We start from the raw sequence: 26,020 nt of genomic DNA on the forward strand, positions 1-26,020 counted from the left end.
TTCAATCAAAATTGGCTCTATTTGCTACGTTTGTGCTCCATAACACTTTACTCTCAATATTTAAAATGTAAATCTGAATGTATACATTTGTAACACTGAACTGAAGGCAAACAGCTAAACAGTTTGTCTTCAGGATATGAGGGATCTGCATATTTATCTGCCCTTTTTTCCTGAACCTAGACTTGTAAAAGAAGGTAAGCCCTGAAGGTCGTTTCTGTAGCTCTAATTATTCATTAGTCTAATCTTGCTTTGTTTTGTTTATGAAAGTAGGATATATGTGCAATAGATTTATACATCTGTCTCTTAACTGGACACAAACTGTAATAACATAAAGGTCTACAATTTTCTTATACTTGTGCCATCCCCTCGTTCTTTTCACCCTGGGAGGTGAGCCACATCACTCCTATCAAACACATCTGTAGGTGGAGATTATTGACCAGAATTGTATATACAATATATAGAACTGTAACTATTTTAAAGTCGCATTCTTGGCCTATTTTAAGGAAATCCTAAAAGGGGGAGAAAAAGGTCTCCTTTCTTGGTCTGCGGTCTCTTTAAATCCCAAACCAGTGGACGGGATCTGCGCGTCCTCACAAAGCCTGTCTGGACTCTCCACTCATCCTGATAAACAGCTGCTTACCATTTAAGGGGGAACTTCTCAGGAAAAAAAGGGAAAAAAAGTTTTCCTTGGACCTCCTCTGGAATCGGGACTTTTGTCTGCGGATGTTCGGATTTAGAGTCTGCAACGCTGCAAAACGCACCAAATCTGGACTCTCGAGGTTTTTTTTTGCGCAATGCTGCGCCGTCCTCAGTTCAACATCTGGATTAACTATTTGAAGTCGGATCTAACGGCAACAGCAAACTTCAACTTTAAAGCAGCCTGCCTCCTTTGTGTTTTCCTCTGGAGTTCAGCCTGATAAACCCGAGTGCCTGCTCGTAGATTATGTATTCTTTAAAATGGGTGCGAACAATGGAAAACAGTATGGAAGCGAGGGTAAGTGAAGCGATGATAACTTCTAAACACGCTTTAGGTTGAATCTGTTGATTTCATCTGTAATTCTCGGCGTAGTTGGTATGAAAATCCCGTTATGTGCGCGTTTTGTCCCGTAGTAAACTAAAAATAGAAGACCACGCAGGGTTGGTTGAGTTGGAGCTTTCTTCTCTCTCTCCACACATCTTTAGTTTTCTTGGTCTTTTTCGACCTTTAACGGCTATTTTATTAGATGCAACATTTTTTATAAAGTTTTTCAAAAAACCAGAGTGACATCTGCTGGTCATCTCATTTTTAAATGTAGAATTTGTTGAACATAAGCGCAAGTTTACCTAAATAAATTAACTCCTCTTCATCTTATTTCTGTTTCTAACCCAATTATAATCAGTTTGCATTCTTCTTTATGAAGTGAAGCTAAACAGTTGACTGTTGCAGACACTGGCTGTGATATCTTGAGTTCAAATTCAGTATCACCTCACATAATTACCTGCCTTGGCAAGGCAACATAGTCATCTGTCAACACAACTGCTGTAATGTATGGCCTTTTTTGTTTTAAAAGGAAAAAGCCTTCTCTTGCTGGTTTACTGACGGTAGATATGAAGACAAAATATTGTGGTTTGGGCACCTTATCTTGACAAGAAACAGCTTCTGAGATTTTTCTTCCCAATCTTAAGGCTTGGAAGCCATTTTATGGATAATACTCACCTCATTTGGTCTGGGGTGTTTTATGTTATAGAGGAAAAACGTGAGCAGGGTCTAAAATTATTCTAAAATTAAATCTGTTGCCCAGTGTGCATCTAGTTTGGCGAGAATGATTCAAAATTGTTAAAGTTTATTTTTATTCAGGGTAAAATTATTATTACAATGGAAAATGTTAAGAACAACAAAACGTTTCTTTGTTTTCTTTTTCAACCAAACTCGTAACAAATAGAACCACACACAAATCCTGTTTTTAAACCTAAGAATAATTTTGTTCAACTGAGCCTTTAATACACCAAATGTATTTTAGGCTCACCAAATGTGGAAAAATCATTTTTAAGTTTTGGATCTCTGCAATGAATAACCCCTTTTCTAATAGAAATGAATGTCAGGGTGCTTTTGTTTTGCTTGATTTCAGTTTTTAATTCATTTTTTGTCTTGGCCCATAATTACTTTTGGTCCAATGATTTTGACAAAACGTTTGGACAGCCCTGGTTTACGGGCTGCATGGTGGGGCAGTTAGTAGCACTGTTGCTATGCAGCAAAACGAACTTGGGGAAGACAAAACTGTGGATCTTGAATCTTGTAGATCCGCCTTTAGCAACAGCTATTTCAAAGTTTTTGCATTTTAGCGTATCTTTATCAGCCTCTCCCATCGTTGTGGAGGAAAGTTTCCCCACTGTTTACTTTTCTTCAATGTTTTCACAACTCAAATTCGTGCAAACTGCAACTGTCAGGTAGGTATTTTCCTCACATGCTTCAGCGATGGCAGAATAAGCTCAAATCATCACCCCTTCAACACTGTGTTTAAGTCTCTGTGCTGATGTGTTTTGTGTGGCTTCCTCCAAATATGGAGGTGTTCACTATGCCCAAGCACCTACACTTTGGAACTGAACTCTCAACCCTTCTAAACAAGTAATATTGGTTATATAACATGCTATCTAAGTCCTATGTAACATCTGGTATTAGGAATTGGTGAAATAAGCTGTGAAAGGTTTTCTCTAATCGTTGAATTATGGTCAGATATCTTCACTTTGGTCAGTGTGGTGTCTTCAATCTGTGTCACTGCGGTGAGACAGAGCTGTGTCCTCCAGATCTACAAACATACTTCTGCTTTTGACACATTTGCTGATTATCAGTTTAGTTAATTTGATTAACAACAAATGGACTAATCCACTTTCAGAGGATTCCTTTTAAAAACAAAATAAGCAGAATAAGACTTTCCTCAGCATTCTTTTTTTTTTTTTTTTTAGTTTTACTTAAACTTTGAAAGTATGCGATCTCTTGCAGAATAACTAATGATGGAAAGCCATCTTTATGTTTATTAGTTTTGTGATAAGAGGATTCCTGCAGCTGATTATTACCATAAATGTGGTGATGTGTGGAGCATCAATGATTAGAGCTGGGATAGAAAATATGAACAAAAAAGTGATTATCAAATATTTGAAGGTAAATCCAAAAATTATAACAGCTTTGGAAATAGAAAAAAATAATATATAAACTGTCCAATTCATACAACTTTTTTTAAATCTACAGAACTCAAACTGAACTTGACTCAACTTCCTTTTTATCAAATTGCTGTCATCTGTTGACTCTCATACCATAAAATGATTACACCTCTTCCATGTGGCTTTAATAATCCTGGAATATCAGCGCAGATGGACAGTCTGTGTCATCTTTATTACCATAAATAACATTTTACTTGCATTTTGGGCATAGCATATTAAAGTCGCTGTCCAGAGCAGCCAAATGCATTATTTCTGGCCCCAGAGCAGTGATGTTTGTATAAATAACATTCCAATGAGCTCTCTTCCAAAGTCAATAAGTGCAGAGAAATGCCTGAACCCCGTGATTAAAAACCAAAAAAACCAAAACGTGGTCCTTCTCCACCTTTGATTTTATCATGTTAAGCTTTACCAGTGGCTTTTCTAATTGAGTTGAAGTTGCTCTTTTAGCTCCGCAGAAGGGATTCTGCTTGAAAATGTGATTAAACCAAACCATTGTATGTATTTAATATCAAATAAATAGATTTACAATGAAACTGAAATCCCTGTTTAACTGAGGAGACAATTTGAAATTGTATTCTAATAGTGCTTCATCAGAAAAATTGTATAGGCACCATTTAACATTGCAAACAGCATTAGTTCACTCTTCAGTAGACATTTATCTGATATTAATACAACTCGGAGGTACATCAAAATACAAGCTCTTTTTGGTTCGATGCATTTAATGAATAGATCAGCCTGAACCTATCAAGGAAAAACTGGCCAATTAATGGCTGGTGCAGTGGATATAACCTAAACATTACATGATTGTAAAATCAACACACATCTTTTTAAATGCTCCAATAATTGAAGTTCAGCTCTAGCAGTTTAGATAAAGATCCAGATGTTGTGTGATGGGAAGATTTATCTTACTAAGAAAGATGAAACGCATTGAGAAGATGGAAAATCCACTTCCTTCAGACTCGCTCAGACTGATTGTTAGACTCAGCTAATGCTGATTCACTCTTCGTCACTTTAGCATAGGAGGGTAACAATAAATGTAGCTGAAGGAAATGAGGCTTTAGATGGTAGTGGGTGTACAAGAACTATAGCAATATTTACTGTTTTTATTATCATTGACCCTTTCTACGTACTGCTGTAGGGCAAGTGTTTCAAATCTCTCGCTAACGTTAGCTTAGCTTCTGCAGGCTATTAAGAGTAGTTTTGTCTATTAAAACTAGAGTAATGTTTAACATTAAGCCTTACGATTAGGGGATGTTTGAAAGAATATGTAAGCTGAGCAAAATATTAATTTCAGGTTAAAACAATGTAAGTAGTTTAGATTTTCTACTTCAAATAAGAAGCTGTAAATTGAATACCAATTCAGTATTGTTATTTACGGATATATGTCTTTTTTTTCCATCATGTTTACAAACCACTTGTTTTCTCTGTCACTTTGTTACCTCTTCTTGGTTCTATTGGGTTCACATGATTCTAACTCTAACCCTGGAAATAATTTAAATATGGATTCATACCATTTTTGCCCAGCCTCTTGGAATTATGATCACTGACCTTAAGTGACCCTGAGGGAGGTCTGCAGTACAGGAGTAATCCTGGTAGGCTAGCTACTCCTGTTAAGGTCCACCTGTGTTCCAAGTTTTCTCCAGATAAAAGTCTTTGCTGTGAGTCCCAAAATGTTTTAAAGCTGCAATACATAACTTTTATAATTTTTTTAGTTTTAATTTTTTTACAGCAAGAAGGTCCTGGGTTCGATTCCAGGCCCGGGGTCTTTCTGCATGGAGTTTGCATGTTCTCCCTGTGCATGTGTGAGTTCTCTCCGGGTTCTCCGGCTTCCTCCCACAGTCCAAAAACATGACTGTCAGGTTAATTGGTGTCTCTAAATTCTCCCTAGGTGTGTGTGAATGGTTGTGTGTCCTGTCTGTTTTCTGTTGCCCTGCGACAGACTGGCGACCTGTCCAGGGTGAACCCGCCTCTCGCCCAGAACGTATCTGGAGATAAGAACCAGCAACCCTCCCAACCCCATTAAGAACAAAAGGTGTATAGAAAATGGATGGATGGATGGATGGGATTCCTGGCATGGCCTCCCCCTCACCATGATACTGCCACCAAAATACTTGAGCATTAGTACAGTACCATGTTGAAAAACCTCATCCTTCTTCTCACTGTGGCCAAACAGCTCCATCTTTGTCTTGTCTGATTATAAAACTTTTACAGTTTAAAATCGTCTGTGTTAATTTTTTTACAGAAGTATAATTTCTGCTTCGAAATCCACAAGAGCTGTGCTTCTTATTTACAAGAAGAGAATTCTTCAGGGCTTCGGTCCACATCTGTTTTCAAGTCTATCTCCACAATTAATTACACACTGGTAACAAGTATGCAGCAAACCATCCACAAGGAAACAAGCAGAACCTTTTCCAAAACTTGTTTTTTTGCCCCCAACCAAACCCCCTCCCCCAACCCCACCCCCCCCAAAAAAAAAACAAGACAGCTAGACAAAACACTAAATTAAATTTTTTTTTCAACCTGAAGTTCTCTTTGGGGGCGTTTGTTTCATATGAAGGCGTTTGCATTCTACTTGTACATTTTGCTGTGTCTTTGGTGTTCATTTCTTGTGACCTGTATTAGTCATAATGTGCTTTTAAATTTTTTTCTGCACCCTTGAAATGACTGCTTCTTTCACGAGGAGTTTATTTTATGAAAGTGACTGTTCTTTGGGCATCACTCCTTGCAAACACCTCTCCAGCCTGAAGACCACAAAGCTGCTTTTATATCCCGACAAAGGAACGAAACGCCAAATGCAACATTTCCAAGCATGCAAAAAGCAGCCTGCAGCCACCACTCTAGCAGCAGAGGCACTCTTTCATAGTGATATCCCTTTGTCCATAACGTCTATAGTCATTACAAAGAAATTTAAACCAAATATCTATAAAGACAAACATAACTCATACAGAAAGACTTAGGAATTCATGTAAACTCAGTGAAACTGCTTTGATGTGGCAGTTTAGAGAAGAGACCGTGACCTAAGAAATATGCTGCGGAAGAGCTGTAGTCATTTATTAAATGCTTTTGTCTTCCTCTGGAGCGTTTCCTCAATCGTCGTGTGTGAAAATGAAGACTGGGGAAAGGTTTCAGTGGACTTAGTTCCTCCTCCGAATATCTAAAAAATGAAAAATAAAAACAGATACTCAGTTAAACAGAGCAGCCCAGACTTTTTGCATGTGCCAAGAGGAGATATTTATCCTCAACTGAGCAACATAAACGTCATAAAAGCAGAGAGTGGTGGCTTTTTCTCGTTTCCTTACACTTGAATTGCATTAAGGTTGTCATACAAGTGGAATTATCTCTTGTTTTCTTACAGAGAAACAATCATTTTCAGCAACTGTTGGGCACAGATTTCCTAAGATTAGTGATGCATCAATCTGAAAAAGTCAACTTGTCTTCTCAGCTGTCAAGCTAAAGTCCATTTGTTTTTCATTTCTGCAGGTAAAGGGAGCTCAAGCATCTCCTCTGACATAAGCTCGAGCACAGATCACACACCAACTAAGGCTCTGAAGAATGTGGCTACCACTGAAGGTAAGGCATCTGGTGCTCATTAACCAAACTGCCCTCCCTTTTTCCTCCTCTTCTTCTCTCCTCCTCCTCGTGCGCTGCCCTTTTTGGGACAGAAACCTGTGTGTTTCCTGGTTCCAGCTCCCATCAGAACCAAGAAAATATTTCAGAAGATGGAGGAAAAAATACACAGAGTTCTGGCTCCTCATAGTGAAAGAATGCTTATCCAAACTGAGGTTGTATCAGGCTCAAAGTGCTGCCCGGCAGGGAGGGAGACGCACGGCTGCAGGAGAGGTTTTCTCTTTGTTGTTGTAAAGATGAAGACAGTCCAAAGAGTAAATATGAGGTTGAGGAACTTAAACTTCACTCGGTTAGGTCTGGTTTCCTCTTCTCTCTTCATAATTTTCTGTTTGCTTACCCCAACAAAATGACAAACCACAGATTGCCTTGGAAAAGTATTAAAACCCCTTAATCTTTTGCAGGGCTTGCAACCACAAAATTCAGGGTTTGTTTTGTTGCTGTTGTGGTGCGTATTTGTCAACAGCTTCCTCAAAGCATGGCACTGCCACCACTGTGTTTTACAAAAGGAAGGGTGTGTTCAGGGTGATTTACAATTTTTTAACCATACATTTGATCCCCTATTTTTACTCTCGCAGTAAAACGTTATGCCCTGCTGCTAGTATAGTTCCAAAATAAGGAACCATACTTGGGCATGACACTCAGCCCGTATCTGCTGATACGTGCTGGGTTCTGGTGTTCATACTTTCTTTTTTGTGGGTAAAACCGACGCCCTCAGCAACGCAGCCACGCCCCAAAGAAGGCAGTGATGTCAAAGTCACACTGCTGAGGGGCAAAGTCACAGATTCATTCCAAGAGTATAAAAACATTTAGTGAACAGTGATATCTCAACTGAAAAGGCTGATTTCACCACAGATACGTCTGTGCTGTGTCAAATATTACAGAATGTTTGCTGTAAATGCTCCTTACGTTCAATTTTCATTCATAAAGATATTATTGATTTTCATTTTGAACAATTATATGACAAAATGACACCTGCTCAAAGTTATGACTTTATCCCTTGATCCTTTGTGTTTCTTTGTTTGTTAATGTTTTCCAATACATCCCTGAGGTTACACTGATGAATTTTAATTCGGAGAACTGAAGTAAACAAGAATGAATAAAATTTTTTGGGATTTTTGCTAGTAAAACAATTTGATCATAACTCATAATCTTTGTTTGTATAGCTTCCTTAAACATTTGTGGTTTCAACTTGACAAACTGTGAAAAAATTATGGTTATTTGTAACAAACATATCATTAGGAGGCATTAAGTTTCAAAACTCAAAGTAACTGATCAGTTCTGATTGAAGCTTCATGCAGTTTCTTCCGGCTGAGCCGTGACTCATTGCCTGTTTTACTCACTCATGCATATACAGAGCACACTCACCCGGCTGCTGTCAGCCATTGTCATCACCAATCTCAAATGTGCTCTGGCATGGTGAACGCAATATTCCTGTGGTTTGGCGCTGCCCACTCAAAAACAAATAGCAGCTGGAGACTGTTTATAACCATCGCTCGGCAGAAAGATACTAGGTGTTTCTCAGGGAGCAGAAGTTAAGGACTAAAGAGGAAGAAAATCCCTGGCAAACTCACGATGCATTGGCTGGTTTTAGTTTTGCACAATTCACCCGTTTAACCTTTACGATTCAGAGTGAGCAGAATCCAATTATTTCCGCACGTTTAGCTGGTCTGGAATCGCTGACTCATTCGGATCTGTCCACCTAAAGGAGCTTGAGGAAATAAACCCAGGCAGTTGTATAATTGTCCTGAATACGTCTCCTCTGAGCACAACCTGTGCAGATACGGGCTGAGTGAGTAACAGACCGTAGACAACTGCGTCCAAACCATAATTCTCAACTGTGTTTTGACTGAAATTGTTATTTTTTTCTCCATGCTAAGTGGGAGTAATTACATGGTCTACAACCACCACAGCCACAGTCAAATCCCCCCTCCTTAGAAAGACACGCACACACTAAGCGAGCACAGGCACAAGCGCACACAGGCCTTGCAGACCCCTGTACAGATACTTGCTTGCAGTGGCAGATCAGGCAGCTCTGGCCCACACAGTCCTGTGGTCCACTAAACTAATCAGGAAGCAGTCTGGGCTGTTTCCCCACCGCACACTGGGAGTATTCATACCGTCCCAGAGCTGTACTACGGCCACCGCTGCTTTTTATCTCAGCATCAAGCATCACGATTTAATTAGACTTTTTCTGCTGCCACTGTATTTAACTGAACTGGAACTACACATGTCAGGCGTTCAAAAACATCAAGTGATTCTAAAGTATTCTGTTAAAGTAAGCAAATCAGTAATCGGATAAAGAGAAACATTTCTAATTTCTCCAGCACAAGTTGGCGCTGCTACAGTCACAGGTTTTTGTTTATCGGCCAGCAGGCATTGACTGGTTTCTGATTCATGATAAACAACACTGTTTTAAACATTTGCAATTTTTTCTGCAGTGTAAAATGTTTTATTGGCATCACAGAGTGTGCAGATTTTTCTCTGCTCGAACAAGACATAGAAGAGAACTTCCTTGACCCATTGTATGCAAGCCATCAGCCATCTGCGTATGTGTAGAGTGGCACCCTGGTATTTGTGGGGGTTGGGGGTAACAGCTGTCCTTGAACAGTTAACATCCACAAATATTTGAGACCCCCCTCTAAAAACATGTCTATTTTAATAGTTCACTCACTAAATATTCCCAAATATGCGTTATTACACACAGTGGAAACCTTCTTAGCACTATTACACAAGCTAACATCTACAGTCTTCTGTATCTCCGCTCTTGGGCGAACGGCAAGAAACTAAATGCTACTTCTGGAGTGGCTGCTTTGCAAACACCAGCTAATAGCGTGTCAAATTGTGTTGAGCCCAGGCATTTTGTTTTGAATATTTTAGATTCGCTGTACAAAAAAATCAATGAATTTGTGAATTTTCCGCTTTTAATTAAGAGCTACGTTATACAGAAAATTTCATAAGTAGGCAGATCTCCCTTCATCCAGCTGCTGCTCTAAGCTGTCAGACAGCTAAAAAATATTACAACATTCAAAGTGTCAATTTCATGAAGGAGAATTTTTTGATTTTTTTTTAGTTTTTTTTTTCCCACATCTGATCAACAAGTCATATCAAACATGCTAGCTTGCGCATAGCACGTCTAGTCACGTGTATCTTTACTAACGGTCACAAAGCTTTGCATGTTTTTGGTGATGCTATCAAAACATGAAAAAAGATTTTTATAACTAAATCCTTGTTGAAGCTATATACTTTCCTGAAGAAACTCCGGTAAAAAATAAAATATTTGTTGCTAACAAGGAAAAGAAAGAAAGAGGCACACAATCAGAATTGTAAAGTGGAGCATGTGGTATTTTGACTGAGAATGAAAACATCTTCAATGATAAGTTTCAACACCAGAGGTATCATCAGTTTGTTTTTGTACTGGCATTTGTCCTGGGTATACTTTTTTCAGATTTTAATTCTAGTTTTTGTTTCCTTACTTTGACACCATGCTGTCTAAGCTCAAAATTATCACTACCAAAATATTACACCAGTTTGTGTCTGTTCACCAACAAACTGCCATTTTTTAAATCACAAGTTTATTCCTTGGAACAGCATTGCAGCTCTTTTGGAAATATATTCATTCTCTACCAGATATTCACTAACGTTTTGAGCATATTATGATTCTGTGTGGTGAGGGGAAACAGAGACTTGGACTTGCAGTGTCTGTTTTGTGAAGTTTATCTAATTACTGAGTGAAATAGGAGTCTGGTATTAACAGCGTGCAGCCACAAGTAATACTAGAAGTTCAAATTCAATTTGACCTTCTTCAATATATTAGTAATTTTCTTTGCTTTTAGAGGATATAGTTTTAGTAGCCACTGTGTCTAGGATTCTAACCAGAGATGCTGTTAGAGAGAGCATCAGTTTTCATTTTTCTGTTAAAAATAATCTATTCCATGACAATAATTTGAAGGAAAGATTTTCTTTAAGACTCAACAAAAACTAAGTTATTGGCCTGCATTAATATCAGTCAGCTAATGAGAACCAGGGCACTGCCTGTTGTCTTTTGTCAATCCTGCATGCATTCCCAGAAAATACGCATGAGGAAGTTGCACTCGCTCTTCTGTTGAAAATAAACAGTCGGGCAGGGAGGTGTGCATTTCTGCTTTCAGTTATTATTTAGGCAAGTCTGAGGTAGCCTGACCTAGTTTAGCTTCCTATTAGCTGTAGACTCAACAGGCACAGTCCTGGACAGTAAATCCTTCCTCTGGGATGAAATTGAGTATTTCTCAGCAGGGGTTACATTTAGACCCTATCTGGGCCTCCGGGATTTGTCCAAGTCAGGGTACCTGAGGAATGCGGCCCAGACAAAGTGGGAGCCCAACAGGATGTTGTGTGGTTTGACATTTGTAGGCAGTTTTGTATCAGCTGGAGATTTTGTTTAAATTTTAAACACTGATGTAACACAGACCCGCTGTGGGTGTTGGGAACCTCAGAGGAGAAGTTTGAGGTCAGTTTCTTCAACCGTTTATAGTGGCACCAAGAAGGTGGGAAGCAGAGGGAACAATGAACAGGCCGACTTCCTCTCTGGAGTCAAGGACCAAAGAAGCTGTGATAACGGCGACACAGAAAAGCTTCCCTACAGCCTCAACCGAGCCATACGAGTCTGCACAGATTTACATGGAGTAGAGGTCAGATGTTTACATATGCTCGTCCATTGAGCTTATTTTGTCTTTGTTTTTTTGGTCCAGGTGAATCAATAATACAACAAATAACTTTAATAAATTTTTAAACAGTATTTGAATGCACAGGTTTAAATTTATTGTGGATTTTTTTTAATTTTTAATAAGATGTAAGCAAGGTCAGATGTATACGAACATCATTTGCTTTGAAGTCTCTAATTTGGTCCCATAAAAGCTCATTCTAAAATAATTAAATATACTTTTTGAAATATTATCATTATGCCAACAGGTCATGCTCAGTATTCGTCTGTCATGAGTCGCGTTACTTTCTCTGTCACCTTTTGAGTCTGGGAGCAACGGGAAGTCAGCTACCTCAATCATCTCAGTGTCCATAAAGTCCAACCATGCATTCAGTTTCTATAACTGTTTTATTCTTTTTTGGGCTTCAGGGAAGGCCTACCCCAGCAATTAACGGGTCGCCAGACTATTCCAAGCTCACCAGTAAAGTACTAATTGTGAAAACTGCTCAAAAACTCTTACCATTCACTAAAATAAAACATAAATTTTAATGCCCCAAAAAGCTGGGAAACAGAGCAAGAGCGACTAATTAACGCAAGGGAGGTGAACTGAGACTGAAACTATAAACTAGAGGAAAAGTACAACACTGACCTATGAGAACTAAGTCTAAATGCACCAAGAATAGAAAATAAGGATAAACTAAGAAGAGACCAAGCAATGAACTCCAATGGCAAAAACCCCTAATGAGAGTAACAATTAAATGTGGCAAGACCCTTATTACAATTATAAACCCACAAATGATGAAAACACAAACCCAAATGAAATCCAAAACATAAACACCGGTGAATGGTTAAAAAAAAAGTACATTTTTTCAGTGTAAACAATATGCTCTGATTTTGGCACCAACTTTCCTCCTTAAGCATACATTATCGAAGTAGCACACTGATAGGAAAATACAGGTTCGGTGAGAGGGATCCAAATAACTCCAAGAAAGATTATAATCTTTAATTATTCAAGATGCACAGTCAAGCACTATAAATCTTCAAATATGGCAATAAACCAGAATCCCTTGACATTTCTATTACAGTTCCACATCATCAGCGCAATTTTTCTCTTCTGTTAAAATAACGTAGAATCCTATAAATAATTATAAGTGACAGACTCATGCTTCAGTGTGAAATATGTATGAAAATAAAGCCTCCTAACACCCCCACAGTGATGTGTTGAAGGCAGTGTAAAGGTCAGAAGTGAAGTCTAAACAGCTCTGCTATGAAAACTCCCTTCTTACAACATGTTCAATTTCTCCAACCTTCCAGGGGCAACGAATCCGTCACACTTTACCCATAAACTAACCTCGAGTACCGACGAACTGTTTACTCGTGTTTGCTCAGCCAGATATATAGTGTTTCACTGTTGACTTTTGCTGCGCCAAGGCTAAAATACTCCTTACAGAGAGATGTTTGCATGTGTGTCATTGCCACTGGGACATTTTTTTACTGTAGAGAGACGATTTGGGTTGGAGTTGCTCTGTTGCTGCACCGGAGCTCTGTTATGTTTGCATCCAAACAGAGAAGTTTGTTTAAATGCGGATGCATCTGTTTCTTTGGATGTTTGAACTTCTCACCTTACAGAGCAAATACTAACTTGAGTTGCTTTGAATTTTTTTATGCTTAGAAATGTGTTTTTTTTCTTCTTTTTTCCACTTCAGAGCATTTTGAATCAACCAGTAGCTGAAGCTGTCTCGTGAATTTATAGCAAATTTCATTGGAAGTGTAAAGTGTAAAGGTTTTGCTTCTGGGACTTGTCCATGTAAAGAACACAGAAGAGAAAAACATTCAGTGCTGCTTTCCTCACGTTTTCTCCATCAGCTGTCCTCACTCCTCCTCCTTTTTCTTTCGGCCTGCCACAGCCAGGAAATCGAAGCAAAAAAGCTTAGAACAAGAGTGGAAAAAAATGCAAAACAATTGCAAGCAGATTTCCAGAAAAAGGAGGAGGCGAAGGAAAGATACACCAGCGCAAAGAGGAGATCTCTCTGTCTCATAACTCTTCGCTGATTACTGCTCAGTCTTCCCATCCTCTATATTTGACAGGCAGAGAATGCGGACCCTGTAGTTTTGAGAGTGTTTGAATTTTTGAGTTACGTTTCCCGGGTCTCAACAGAAGCACATTTGAAAGGATTTGGCAGTGACACCACCTGGCTTTGCTTCCTGTAAGATCCTGGCTCGGGTTGTTATGTTTCTGATGTAATCCACCTGGGTCTTTGGGACGTGTAAGTGGCAGCATGACCACAGCTATGGACCAGCTGAGCCAACACATTAGACTCTTTTCTTCTCACTTTGTGGTGTGTGTCATTACGTAAGCTTGGATGTGTCAGCTGTGGTTGAATCGGCAATGGTACAAAAATGAGAAGCAGTTTTTATAATTCCACAGGGAGCCTTGGATGGGTTTCTGTTTTGCATGGTGACAGATTAAAGAATAAACACAGACAGATGAATATTATTACAATAGAGGATTGGTGTTTCACAAGGAAAGGACCCGATTGGATACACCACTCATAATACTATTAGAATACAAACCATCACAATGCAGATATAACTCCAGGGCGGTGCAGTCAAACAAACGTAACCCCTATTGTCTAGAAGACAATATAGATATGGGTTTTATTGCTGTTTATTCAGTCCTACCATCTGAAGCACTCCACACCAAACAAATGCAAGAATGCCTGATGACATATTCATCCCAGTTGTGTTGGGAAGTTTTTGTTCCATAAATTCTAGCATACATTTTTGAGAAGAAATTGTCCTGTTCTAACTCCAAAATCTTTTTTTTTTTATATATTCCTTGCACTTTTTTAAAGTCCACACCTCAACTTTGATCTGTCCTTACTCACTTTGAGTGAAGCTAAGAGAGAAAGGCTACAATTTGTAAATGAAAGATTGGACTAGAGTAATGTAAAAAGGTCATGTGGCCTGATGAATCCAGATTTATCTTCTTAAATCAGGGTAAGAGGGGAGACAGATGAAATGATCCACCCAACATGCCTATTGTCGGCTGTAGCAGCCTGTGGGGGAAGTGTAAGGATCTGGGGTTGCTGCAGTTGCTCATGTCAAAGTTCAGCAACACTATGAGGTCAACTGACTACCTGAATATACTGAATGACCAAATTATTCCATCAGTGAATATTTTCTTTGCTGATGACTCAGTGATATTCCAAGATGCTTGGATTCATTGGGCTCAAATCGTAAAACAATAGTTCAGGGATCAGGAGACGTTATTTTTCTTTACCCAGTTGAGAATCTTTGGGATTTTCTGCTGAAGGCTTTCCACAATGGACAGACTCTCCTTTAATCCATTCAAGATCAATGAGTTGACTGTGCCTTGTAAAATGGATCAGCCTGTCCACAGATTTATAGGTAACGTAGCTCATAAGTATCATGCGGTTTCATGAAGGGCTGTTCAAAATGAAAAGGACACAGGATAAGATGTAGAGCTAGAAAGATGACTGTAATAACGCTCATTTAAACTGAATCCTTTTTGTCAGGAGTTTAGAGCCCCAAATGTTGGAACCCTTCCCCCATTTTCTGTTGCTTTAACCACATAAGATCACAACATTTGCTACTCATCATCACCAAATCAAGCATTTGGGCCCAGTTTTCCTTTTCCATTTCTGCTTGGTGAGGAGTTCTTCTGGGTGCCATGTGTAACCACATTTCCATCCTTCATCATTCAACATGATTTTCCTCCTTGCGCTAAACCTCGTCACGCAACTCCACCGACATGAATGAACTGTACAGAGAGGCACACTGTGATCTTTACTCCTCCTCCTGACTTCATCAACCTTCGTCTTTGGCATTCCATTTGAATAAACGTTTAGGAATGACATAATTTCCCAAAAAGCCTGCTCCTTTTTTTTTTCTTTTTTGATTGATGCCAAATTACTTGCTTCTTCCATATGTGTGCTGGAAATGTGGGGTGGACAGACAACACAAAAATGGATTTATGAAAAGAGGTGAAATCTGAGTATGGAGAGTTTTAAAGAGCTCAAGTTGGAAACAAGTTGCACTGTGGAAAAAAGAAAACTTTGTGGTTTCTGCAAATCTGCTTTAGCGCAGTATCTTGAGACTGTGAGAAACGCTGCTACCTTTAAGTAAAAGCACAACAGGGAGGCTTTCTCAGTGAGAAGAGGTCTGTTTCCTGCCCAAGTGTGCACATTGTGAAGGAACTAGCAGGTCCCATTGTTTTCCAGGTCGTGCAGTGCCATCTGTGCTTCCTGTAGTGCTGATAGCCAAGCCGCCACACTGTACTCTAATATCAACTTCCATGTATTCAATAAAACCCGAGACAGACCCAGATGTTTTTCATCCCAGCAGTTCTTTTTCCTCAGATGTTTGGTTTGAAATAAAACTGGAGCATGTAACCATCCACTGCTGATAAATCATTTGTGTTTGGTTTAGTTAAATCCAACGCCTGTAGCTTTCTGTTTTCTGAAAATTAGGGTTTGCGATTTGGAGGATCCACCTGATTCCTTTACATTCCTGGCCTCAAGGGCCCTAAGGAACCTTGCAGAGCAGTAACATGTCTCAGAGCTAATGGCACAGAAGTAATAGAAAGGTCCATTCTGCCAGATGCAGCAGTAATAATCCTTGGAGCACCAGACAGGGTTTTAGCAGGGCTTCGACGCGCTGAAAGATTCTGAGTAGAATCCCCCTGACTCCTGGTTTATGACCAAAGTCTGGACTGACCGTTCCGTTGCACTTGTCTCCATCTCTGGTAAAGTCTGCAGGTTTTTTTTTCCAATTTATCTTCTCTTTTGCCCAGTATTCTCTTTAAAAGTCCCATGCCTTAAACCTGCTCTTTTATTCTTTTTTTTTTTTTTAATCATTTAGGTTTTTATCATTAAAACCACATCACCCTGTACATCTGAGGCCTCTTGGCTCTTTAGTGATTCCCCTGATTGATTTACATTAAACTTCTAGTATGAAAGCACCATCCAGATGTGCCTCAGAACCAAGGCTAAGTTAATGTTAATGAGATCCTGGTGCAGCACTGCCGTGCATAAGCACAGATCGCACATTAGCGGCGAACGGTTTCAGCCAAGTATGCCTTGCTGTGGCTATGTGTGCATTCAGAACGCATGAGATTTTCTTTCACTTCACCAGAGCTCAGTTGTTCTTCATCCAGGGTAAAGACCAGATGTTCCACTGTTCTCCTCTGATTTCCGAAACCAAGCTGAGTCGTCCACCAGCTGCACTTGCAGCGCCTTCAAAAAAGAGTTCAACAGCTGCGTGGTATTTGTTGGGATAATGATACACAGATATAAAACATGACACTCCTGGTTAGCTCATTCAAAGACTTCTTTTTTGCAGCAACTGAAAACTTAACCTTTGATACTGAGAATTTGGAGTGAATGTTTAGTTTTCTGCTGTTTCTTTGTGATCAGTTTTTATTTTTGTTAAGATTAGAAATCAGAAAATGTTTTTCGGATTTTGTATCCACACCTACGTAAGCCATAAGTGTTTTGTACAGATTTTGGTTACATTGTCTTGTATAACTAGTCCACATTTGTTCATAATGACACTGCAACGTTATTGTATTTTATTTATTAGGTAATGCTACACAAAATGGAAGGAAAATGATCATTTGGCTGTATGTTTATAGTTAAAAGGTGAATTTTTACCTTGGTTTTATGCTTTTTTAATCTTATTGTAGGTTTTCTGTCCTGTTTTTATTTAGTTTCAGTATTCAATTCTCCTCTTGAACAATTTGTCTTCCAGGCTGTTTTACTTTTTGTTATCATAGCACTTATGGATCTGTAAGCTTAAACTGACAATTAAAGTGACCGTTGTCAGTAAAATGTCAAGGAAAGTTTCATAAAACACTAAAAAGTCCCATCAACTGGAGTCAGATTAAGAATCCCACAGCATCCACACAAAAGTGAAGCCGACTTTACTCATTTGTATCTCAGAATGAGTGGTTGGTGTGATTAGTGTCCAACCACTCATGTAAATGTAAAAAGCCGAAGCCGCCCTTTGATCAGTCACACATGTAATCACACCAACTGGAAGTTACTCTTTAGGCAGCTGCAGATGGTTTGCATACAGAATCTACAGCATTACTTCAGCTTGGAACTGAGTAAGAGCCATGCCTCATCCATCAGGAACTAATGACTCAGAGGTTGTTTAGATCCGATGTTTTGCTTTAATGTACTTTTAATACTGTTGCTTGAAAATTAGCCTGTTAACCTTAAAAACTAACAGCGTTCCCCCAATTTCTGGAGTATTTCTCTGCAGCCTGAGATTCTTTTTCATGTCTTCACAAACATGACGTAATAAAAGACGAAGCCATTAAAATTTTGAAATTCTGCATATAAAAACTGCAGTGCCATTACTGTCAGGATATATTTGAACAGCTGTGTGAACTTCACAATGGAGGATTTGTTTGTAATGACATCAGCCTATTAAAGTCTTCTGCATGAAGCTGAAAAAATTTATTATTGTTTAAAATATGTATTTGCCAAAATAAGCCAGATGACCTCAGGCAAACTGAACTTAATCTTTTACAGACCACCTGCAGAAATGTGAAGCATGAAAATGCTGCGATTTTCCAACTTCCGATCTTTGTTTCACCTGTTTGGTTGCAAGTCAGCAGAGGAATGGCGTTTTTTTTTTTTTCTAGCATAGTCGTGAATCAGACAACATGCTCCTGAGTCTGCGGATGTCATCAGAGCCCAGAGCCAGGAGGCCAACTGAGACGCTGGTCTGGAATAGAGATCTGCGAGGGCGGCGCCACCGCCCAGCTGTCAGACCCGGCTCACGCATCCACGTGACGGACGGGATGGCGCACATTTGTCATTTATGTCGACATCCGGTGTGTAAACAACTGACTGTTGGTCCAGTGGAAAACATTTATCAACTTAGTTCTAGCAATGATAGATGTCTTCCTTTTTTTTTTCTTTTTTGTCTCAGTTAATAGTTTCAGAAAATCAAACGTTATTACCAGATCAAGAACACTTGGGTGAATACAAAAACATTCATTAAAGGTGCAGTATTGTGTTTTCCAAGCCCATAGTGCCATTTTATAGGACAATCAAGCTATGATGTTACCTTCAGTGGTTACAAAAATATTACATACATCAAATATGACTTAAACCATAATTCAAAGCCTTGAAATTGGACCATTTTCTCTAAGGAATTCTTGCTCTTTTTGAAACTCTGTCTTCAGAAGGTGAAAACAACATAGCTCCTGTTTTAACTGTTTAACATTATTTTTATCATCTTGCATTGAGAAGTAGCTCCTGTGGAGTTCAGCAGTTCCACCAGGTGTTTGCTAATTGCTGCTGGCTAGTCTGAAGGAGCTGAGTGGTGGAGTGATGAGGGAGGTTGCTCTGTGAGGCAGAAGGTCAAACATTTGGAAACTGCAGACACGCCTTGAGGGCGGATCTAGATCCACCCAGCTGTTTTGCACAGCTGGATGGTTGCCACAGGAGATTAAAGGATTTCTCAATCATGAATGAAAGAATCAAAGCAAAACTCCAAGTACATTTTTGATGAGGAAATGACAATATAATAAGACCTAATGGTTAGAAAAAGCTTTTGCATGCAGTAAAAGTACATGCCCTGCATAAAGGCTGTGAATACTTTATGCAAGCTTCTGTGTTTCTGGTGGAAGCATCATTCTAGTAAGGTGTAATTTTCTGTTCCGAAGCTGCATCCAGATGCAGTCAAAGAGGACTGTGCATAAGGGAGGACTGTGGCATTGTGACTCTGGGTATGTGGCAATATAATTGACTTGCAGATGCAAACAATTGCAGGAAAAACCTTTTTTGTGAGTTTTCCAAGAATGGCAGCATTTTGATTGCTCTCTCTGAAGAAATTTCTAGATTTCGAATTATGTAACAGGTTAGTGGTTTTGCAGCATAAAGGCACTCTATCCAATAGCTATATGGAGGTAATAGTTACGTTAACAGACTGAAAATGTATAACATCTGGGTTTTGGAATACCAGGAGCTGAAAACTGAGTTGATTTCTTCATGAGTCAGAAAGTTTTTCTGACATTTGTTTGGAAGTAGCTCGCTTTTCTCTTGCGTCAGAGTAATTTTTCCAATAATATTGCTCCACAGTTTCATTTTTTCAGTGTTGTTATAAAAACCTTAGCAGGTCTAACACTCTGTAAATCCTTCCTGAGGATGGGTTCCAGGGAAAAAAAAAAATCCCAGCATAACCTCAATAGCTCATACAAGATGATTAATCACCTCATTGTTTTTGCCAAAACGCCCATAGAGTGAAAGTTGAAGTACAAATGATGAATATCAGGATGCATGAGAGGAGTTTACATGGCGTCTCGGATTAATAGAGAAGAATCTGAGCGATCAGGTCGGAGGCTTTGGCAGAGGAAGGATTTTGTCGTCTCATGCCACGGTGACAGGATCTAACGATTGCTCATTACTGCTGCATCTACGCACAATCGGCACATAATATTTCAGACTGGGAAGACCTCGACCTATACAAAGGTCTGGCTGCACTTTGGCAGCTGCAGCAGCAAACGCTTCTGATGCTTTGAAGCCTCTCAGCTTATCTGATGGAGAGGCCCTGCCAGTGCTTCAGCAAACGCCTGGTGTATAATTTGATTTGTTTTTTCCTTCAAACGTCCCAAAACGTGATAATGAGATCCACAGAAACTGTATTACATTTAAGATAAGTGATGCTGGTGTGACTTGCTCTTCTAACCATTACTGTGAAAGTTTGTCACTTCAAACACAGAAACATAGAAGAAATAATTTATTCTTTAAAAACTTCTTATCCTTTGCCTACTCCTTATTGGTGGTTATATTTTCAATGTATTTCCGAGGTATATTAATTTCTTTCTACTTTTAATTCCATAAAAATTCTTGACTATTGATCAGTATTTATTACTAAGCTTGTGTTGGTTTAAAGAAAAAGAAAACAGTGCTGATGGTGTAAAAAGAAACTGAGGCTCTAATGGAAAGATTCTTCAAGGATGTTGTTCAGTCCTTCAACAAATCACTTAAACAGGACCTGCTTCAACAGTGGTGGACCTTATCAGGAGCGGTCAGCCTACCAAAATTACACACCGCTGACTCATCCAAGAGGCCACAGGAGAACCCACAGAACAACACCTAATCTACTGCAGGGTTAACTCGCCCCATTTAAGGTGTTCACTTAGGAAAGAAAAACAACAGTAAATAAAATGCTGTTTCACTCATCTGTTTGAATATTTAAAATATTAAAAGGTACAGTATGCTTCATAATAATACAACGGTATGCAAAACATTTGCTTTTGCATTTTCAGTCTGTGTGACATGTACTTAAATAAGATAAAAAAATATATTAGCAAATCAAAAATACTTGGGTGTGGTTTCCAGGCAGACCTTGGGGTATTAAGGTTAATATGTTTCCTTGTACTGTTTTATTGATAATGCATCTTATTGAACTGACTCAACCTAAGGGTGTGTACTCTCAGCCCTGTTGTTCATTTTGTATACCAATATGTGTCAGAGTGTTTTCAAAGATCGCAATGACTCAGTAATTGTCAGTTTTCTCTGAGGCAATGAGAGCAGCCATTGTCCACTCATTGACTCTTTCATCAGGTGGTGTGAAGCGTCAGGTGTGCAAATCAACACGTCAAAAACAGACAACATGGCCACTGATTTCAGAAATTCATCAATAGTCTTCAGAGTCATTTTGGTGCTGATGGAAGTTGAATCAAATAGGTTTTCCGGTAGTGATTATTCTTATGACGTATCATGTTTAAAGTCTTTTTATATAAAGATAAAAATCAGCCATATTGGGCTTAGTGTTCATTGTTGAGGAGAATCACAGATTTACATCAGTTAATTGCAGGAAAAGATCGGCACAGCAAACACAGAACAATTGTAGAGAAAAGCGTGTTAGGGGCCGGGATATCAACATAGCCAGAGCTAAATCCCAATGAAAAAATAAAATCTAAAGATTTGTACAGCAGCTAGTAACTTTACAAATTTGCTATTGTTCATCTTCTTCTGTTTTTCTTCTTCTCAGGTTTGGAGACGGGCACCAGAACACTAAGCACCCCCAGCCCAGGTCTGATCTTACCGTCCAAGTCCTCGTCTCTCTCCTCACCCGCCCTTTCAAGTAATGGCAATGAAACAAACTCTTCATCCTCTTCTTCCGCCCATACTGAGACGGTGGCCGTGATCCACCCTCAGCCTGGTGTCCACTCCCGCTCTAGACAGTCCAAATCCCACCACTATGCCCCTATCAACCTGCTCCCCGACCACGCCCTCCTTCAGATCTTCTCCCACCTCCCAACCAACCAGCTCTGTCGATGCGCTCGCGTATGCCGCCGCTGGTACAACCTGGCATGGGATCCCCGGCTGTGGAGCACCATCCGGCTCACGGGAGAGCTGCTGCATGCCGACCGCGCCATCCGAGTCTTGACCCACAGGCTGTGCCAGGACACCCCCAATGTGTGCCTGACTTTGGAAACAGTGGTGGTCAATGGCTGCAAGAGGCTCACCGACCGCGGCCTGCACATCCTGGCCCAGTGCTGTCCGGAGCTGCGACGCCTGGAGGTCGCCGGCTGTTATAACATCTCAAATGATGCCGTGTTTGAGGTAGTGTCCCGCTGTCCCAACCTGGAACACCTGGACCTCTCAGGTAAGAAGACAAACACTAAAGACAGTAGAACCAAACAGCAGATGTTTGTAACTTAATGGCGCTGCTCGAATTCTTAGGGTATGTTTGATATATTCTGCAGAATATACGAAAGATCGCAAGTGTAAGACCACAGCTCGACTTGACTCTCAACTACTTTTCAGGCATTGCTTCATTCATCAATTACACTGGACTTTCATCTGGATTAATATTTGTGGATTCACCTGTTCATGGATTTTAACGTAGAGCATATCTAAAGTATTAAAAAAAAATTTAATTAGCTAAATAAGCTGAAATACCAATGTGCAGTGCTGCTGGACATGCTATTGGGTGGTGTTTGCAAAGGAACAAATCCAGGTGTGGCTTTTATTTTCTGTGGCACTGATTGGCTGAACCCCCAAGAAGCAGAGATAAGGAAGACTGTTAGCTTCTCTGGTTGTGCTAAAACGGTTTCTAATGTATCAATGCACATAAAGATATATTTGATATATTTTTAACTACTAAAATAGGCTTCTATAAACGTTTATAGACTATCAACTGGCTAAAAATGACTGAAAACGTTGTGCGGTGCCAAGTCTGCAAAACTCAACATAAGAAAAATTCAGTTATTCATGGTATTTGCACAATTTTATGACTTTCCTCCTCCATAATTCATAAAAATTCTCATCTACAAACAAACCAAATGATATGCATCAGCTAAGGGCATAGGTATGAACTGATTTGTTTACTGGTTTGAAACGGAAGTCAGAGGAGCCAAACTGGCAACAAGTGGGTCAAAATTGGAGCACAATTTAGTGAACGAGCGAATTGGCCTGGAGCCCCAATCATTCCATTCAGGTTAAATTAAGAAGTGGCTGCTTCCTTATGTTGTACACGTGTGGATTTATCTCCAGTCTCTGGTTTTCAGTTATTTCTTGTAAAGCTGGTAAAAGCATTAGAGTTACGGGAGTAGCTCTGCCAACCTTCAGTCCCCCTCTGGGAGAAGAAAGTCTTTCTTTAACCGAAAGCAGAGGCTTCTGCAACTTGAACGATGAGTCTGCTGCTTTCATTAAGGAAGTGACACAAATAACGTCGACTTGGAACATCATTGCACCACTAAATCAGTACAATGCAAGCAAACACTTTCACACTGAGTGAGTTGGATTGGAAGAAAAACAATCAGAATCATTTTAAATACTCAAGCTGATGATGTATTCCACTTCTGACTGAATATTAAACTTCTCTGTTGAAATGTAACAAAACATACCAAACTCTCTGGCGCCCCCATGTGGCACACCTGTAAAATAAAGCCCCGTCTCACAATTTTGGTTGCTGTGATGATTCCTTCTATCCTCAGCAGCCTTTATGAGATTCCCTCCTGACTGAGTTTGAATGCTAAGTGATTCAAGACAAAACCCACAGACCCATTCTGTTCAAAAATAACTGCCAAGCATCAGTTTAATTTATTCCGTGGTGGATCAAGTGGGCATCTTCAAAGAATTAAGTCTTTTTCAAGTTTCCCACTCATGCTTTCTGGATGAATAGCGCTATAGACGAGACTTTGAAATAAAATCTGCATCATAGTTTGGGTTCCTTCTACTGTATGACCACTGAGTCTGTGTGCTTGAGGAAAGCTGCAGTTGAAAGCCAGAGAGAATGAAAGCAAATGCACACATAGTAGCTCTAGCATGCACTAAGAAAACTGTTTGGTTTGAAAAAGAAATAGCAATTAAAATCTAACTAATTAAACCACAGTTTACAAAAAAAGAGTTAAGTCAAGATTATTTGTGTAGCACATTTCAGGAGCAAGGCAGTTCAAAGCAATTTACTTCATAAAAACATCATATAGTCACTAGGTATGAAACAAACAATAAACATTACATTTTGCCAACATCAAAATCATAAAGCAAATACACACTGCATAGGGAAAAAGTAATCACACCTTGGTGTTTCCTCATTATGGGCATTTTGAGTTTTTCAGACTCATTTTTACAGAAATGAAAACGTGTCAATGTACATTCATTTACTGTGCAATCCCACTGCTGGCCACTAAGCAGACTTAAAAACTTCTATGATTCGCTCAAATCATTTTCTAAGGGAGAATTGACTGTCATCAGCAGTCATTTTTAAAGATTCATTTGATTAGTTTTACTTTGTAATTTTGTATTCAATTATTTTTTATTCATTTAATATTTTTACAAGTCTCTAAATCTTTGTTTCATCAAGTTTTATCTTTTTATTTAAAATATGTCCCAGTTAGAAGTCATTATTAAAATTACAAAATAAGCTAGTGTTAGATCCCTGTGGAACTCCCTGGTGTATAGTTCATGCCCAGGCATGTTCTGTATTAAGAATCAGCTGAAAATGACAACTAGCAGTCTATCTCGCTTAATTTTATTTATTTATTTATTTATTTATTTATTTATTTATTTATTTATTTATTTATTTATTTATTTATTTTTTTATTTATTTTTTTATTTATTTTTTTGACCAGGTTGCTCCAAGGTGACCTGCATCAGCCTTACCCAGGAGGCCTCACTCCAGCTGTCCCCCATGCATGGCCAGCAGATCTCCATCCACTTCCTGGACATGACCGATTGCTTTTCGCTCGAGGACGAGGGTTTACGAACTATCGCCTCGCACTGCCCTCGCCTCACTCACCTGTACCTGCGCCGCTGCAGCAGACTGACAGACGAAGCCCTGCGCCACCTCGCTCTCCACTGCCCGTCGATACGGGAGCTGAGTCTCAGTGACTGCCGCCTGGTGGGGGACTTTGGCCTGCGTGAGGTGGCCCGCCTGGAGGGCTGCCTGCGCTACCTGAGCGTAGCCCACTGCACCCGAATCACAGATGTGGGCGTCCGCTACGTGGCCCGCTACTGCCCCAGACTGCGCTACCTGAACGCAAGGGGCTGCGAGGGGCTAACGGATCACGGTCTGGGCCACCTGGCCAGGAGTTGCCCCAAACTGAAATCTCTGGACGTGGGGAAATGCCCACTGGTGTCGGACAGTGGGCTGGAGCAGCTGGCCATGTACTGCCAGGGCCTGAGGCGGGTAAGCCTGCGGGCCTGCGAGAGCGTGACGGGCAGAGGGCTGAAAGCTCTGGCGGCCAACTGCTGCGAGCTGCAGCTTCTCAACGTTCAGGACTGCGAGGTGTCGCCAGAAGCTCTGCGCTTCGTCCGGCGCCACTGCCGCCGCTGCATCATCGAGCACACGAACCCGGCTTTCTACTGACGCAGAGAGCGGGTCGATCTGGCTGGCGTTTGTCTTTTTAAGTCAGCGGCGGTAAATCTTCAGCAGAATGTATTTAACATATTTATCTGTAAAAAGGCAGAAAAGTACAGTATTTCTCTTAGGTGGCATCTTCCCCCAGCATCATAATTAGCATTGTAACAACACTGAGCACTGAGTACAGCTGCATTTGCATTTAAAGCCTATTAATATATATTTCTACTTTAAATTGAATTCAATTTAAGGCCATATCATGCAATATTCTATTCATAGTCACACTTTGTCAAAGTAAGTCATTGAGAATGTAGCCAAAAAGTATCACAAGGATTGATTTCTGTGTGTTTTGTGCAGATGCACTTTACGCTGTTGCGCTGACAATCATTTCAACTGAGCTCAAAGTGTCAAAACTTACAGTTTTTGTGTTTGTTAAAGGTTACTGTTGCATGAGAGGAATTTCACCGCAATGTTATTGCGAGACCCTCACCAGAAGGGTCTTTATGGTGAGACCAATGTCAGAAATAAGCAGGGACACATTGCTGCTAGAACTGTGCCAATAAATTTCTTCCAAAAATATTTATTTTGTGTGAGTCGTAACTGAGAATATTTAGTGAGAAGATGAGTAAAAGTTTAAGGGGCGTGGACTCCTGGTGGAACTGTGAC

The 26,020-nt window shown here is 39.8% G+C and overlaps 1 protein-coding gene across 1 annotated transcript; it reads left to right on the forward strand.

Annotated features, from left to right (window-relative positions):
- The first annotated feature begins 622 nt into the window (after positions 1–622).
- si:dkey-192l18.9 (F-box/LRR-repeat protein 7) lies at positions 623–25,933 on the forward strand. The gene is made up of 4 exons (XM_044104120.1): positions 623–994; positions 6,679–6,768; positions 21,539–22,156; positions 24,627–25,933. Exons 1-4 carry the CDS (start codon positions 958–960, stop codon positions 25,361–25,363), a joined length of 1,482 nt encoding a protein of 493 aa, XP_043960055.1. The 5' UTR covers positions 623–957; the 3' UTR covers positions 25,364–25,933.
- The last annotated feature ends 87 nt before the right edge of the window (positions 25,934–26,020 follow it).

The sequence above is a fragment of the Gambusia affinis genome, linkage group LG21 (genome assembly GCF_019740435.1).
Source record: "Gambusia affinis linkage group LG21, SWU_Gaff_1.0, whole genome shotgun sequence".
Lineage (NCBI taxonomy): Eukaryota > Metazoa > Chordata > Actinopteri > Cyprinodontiformes > Poeciliidae > Gambusia > Gambusia affinis.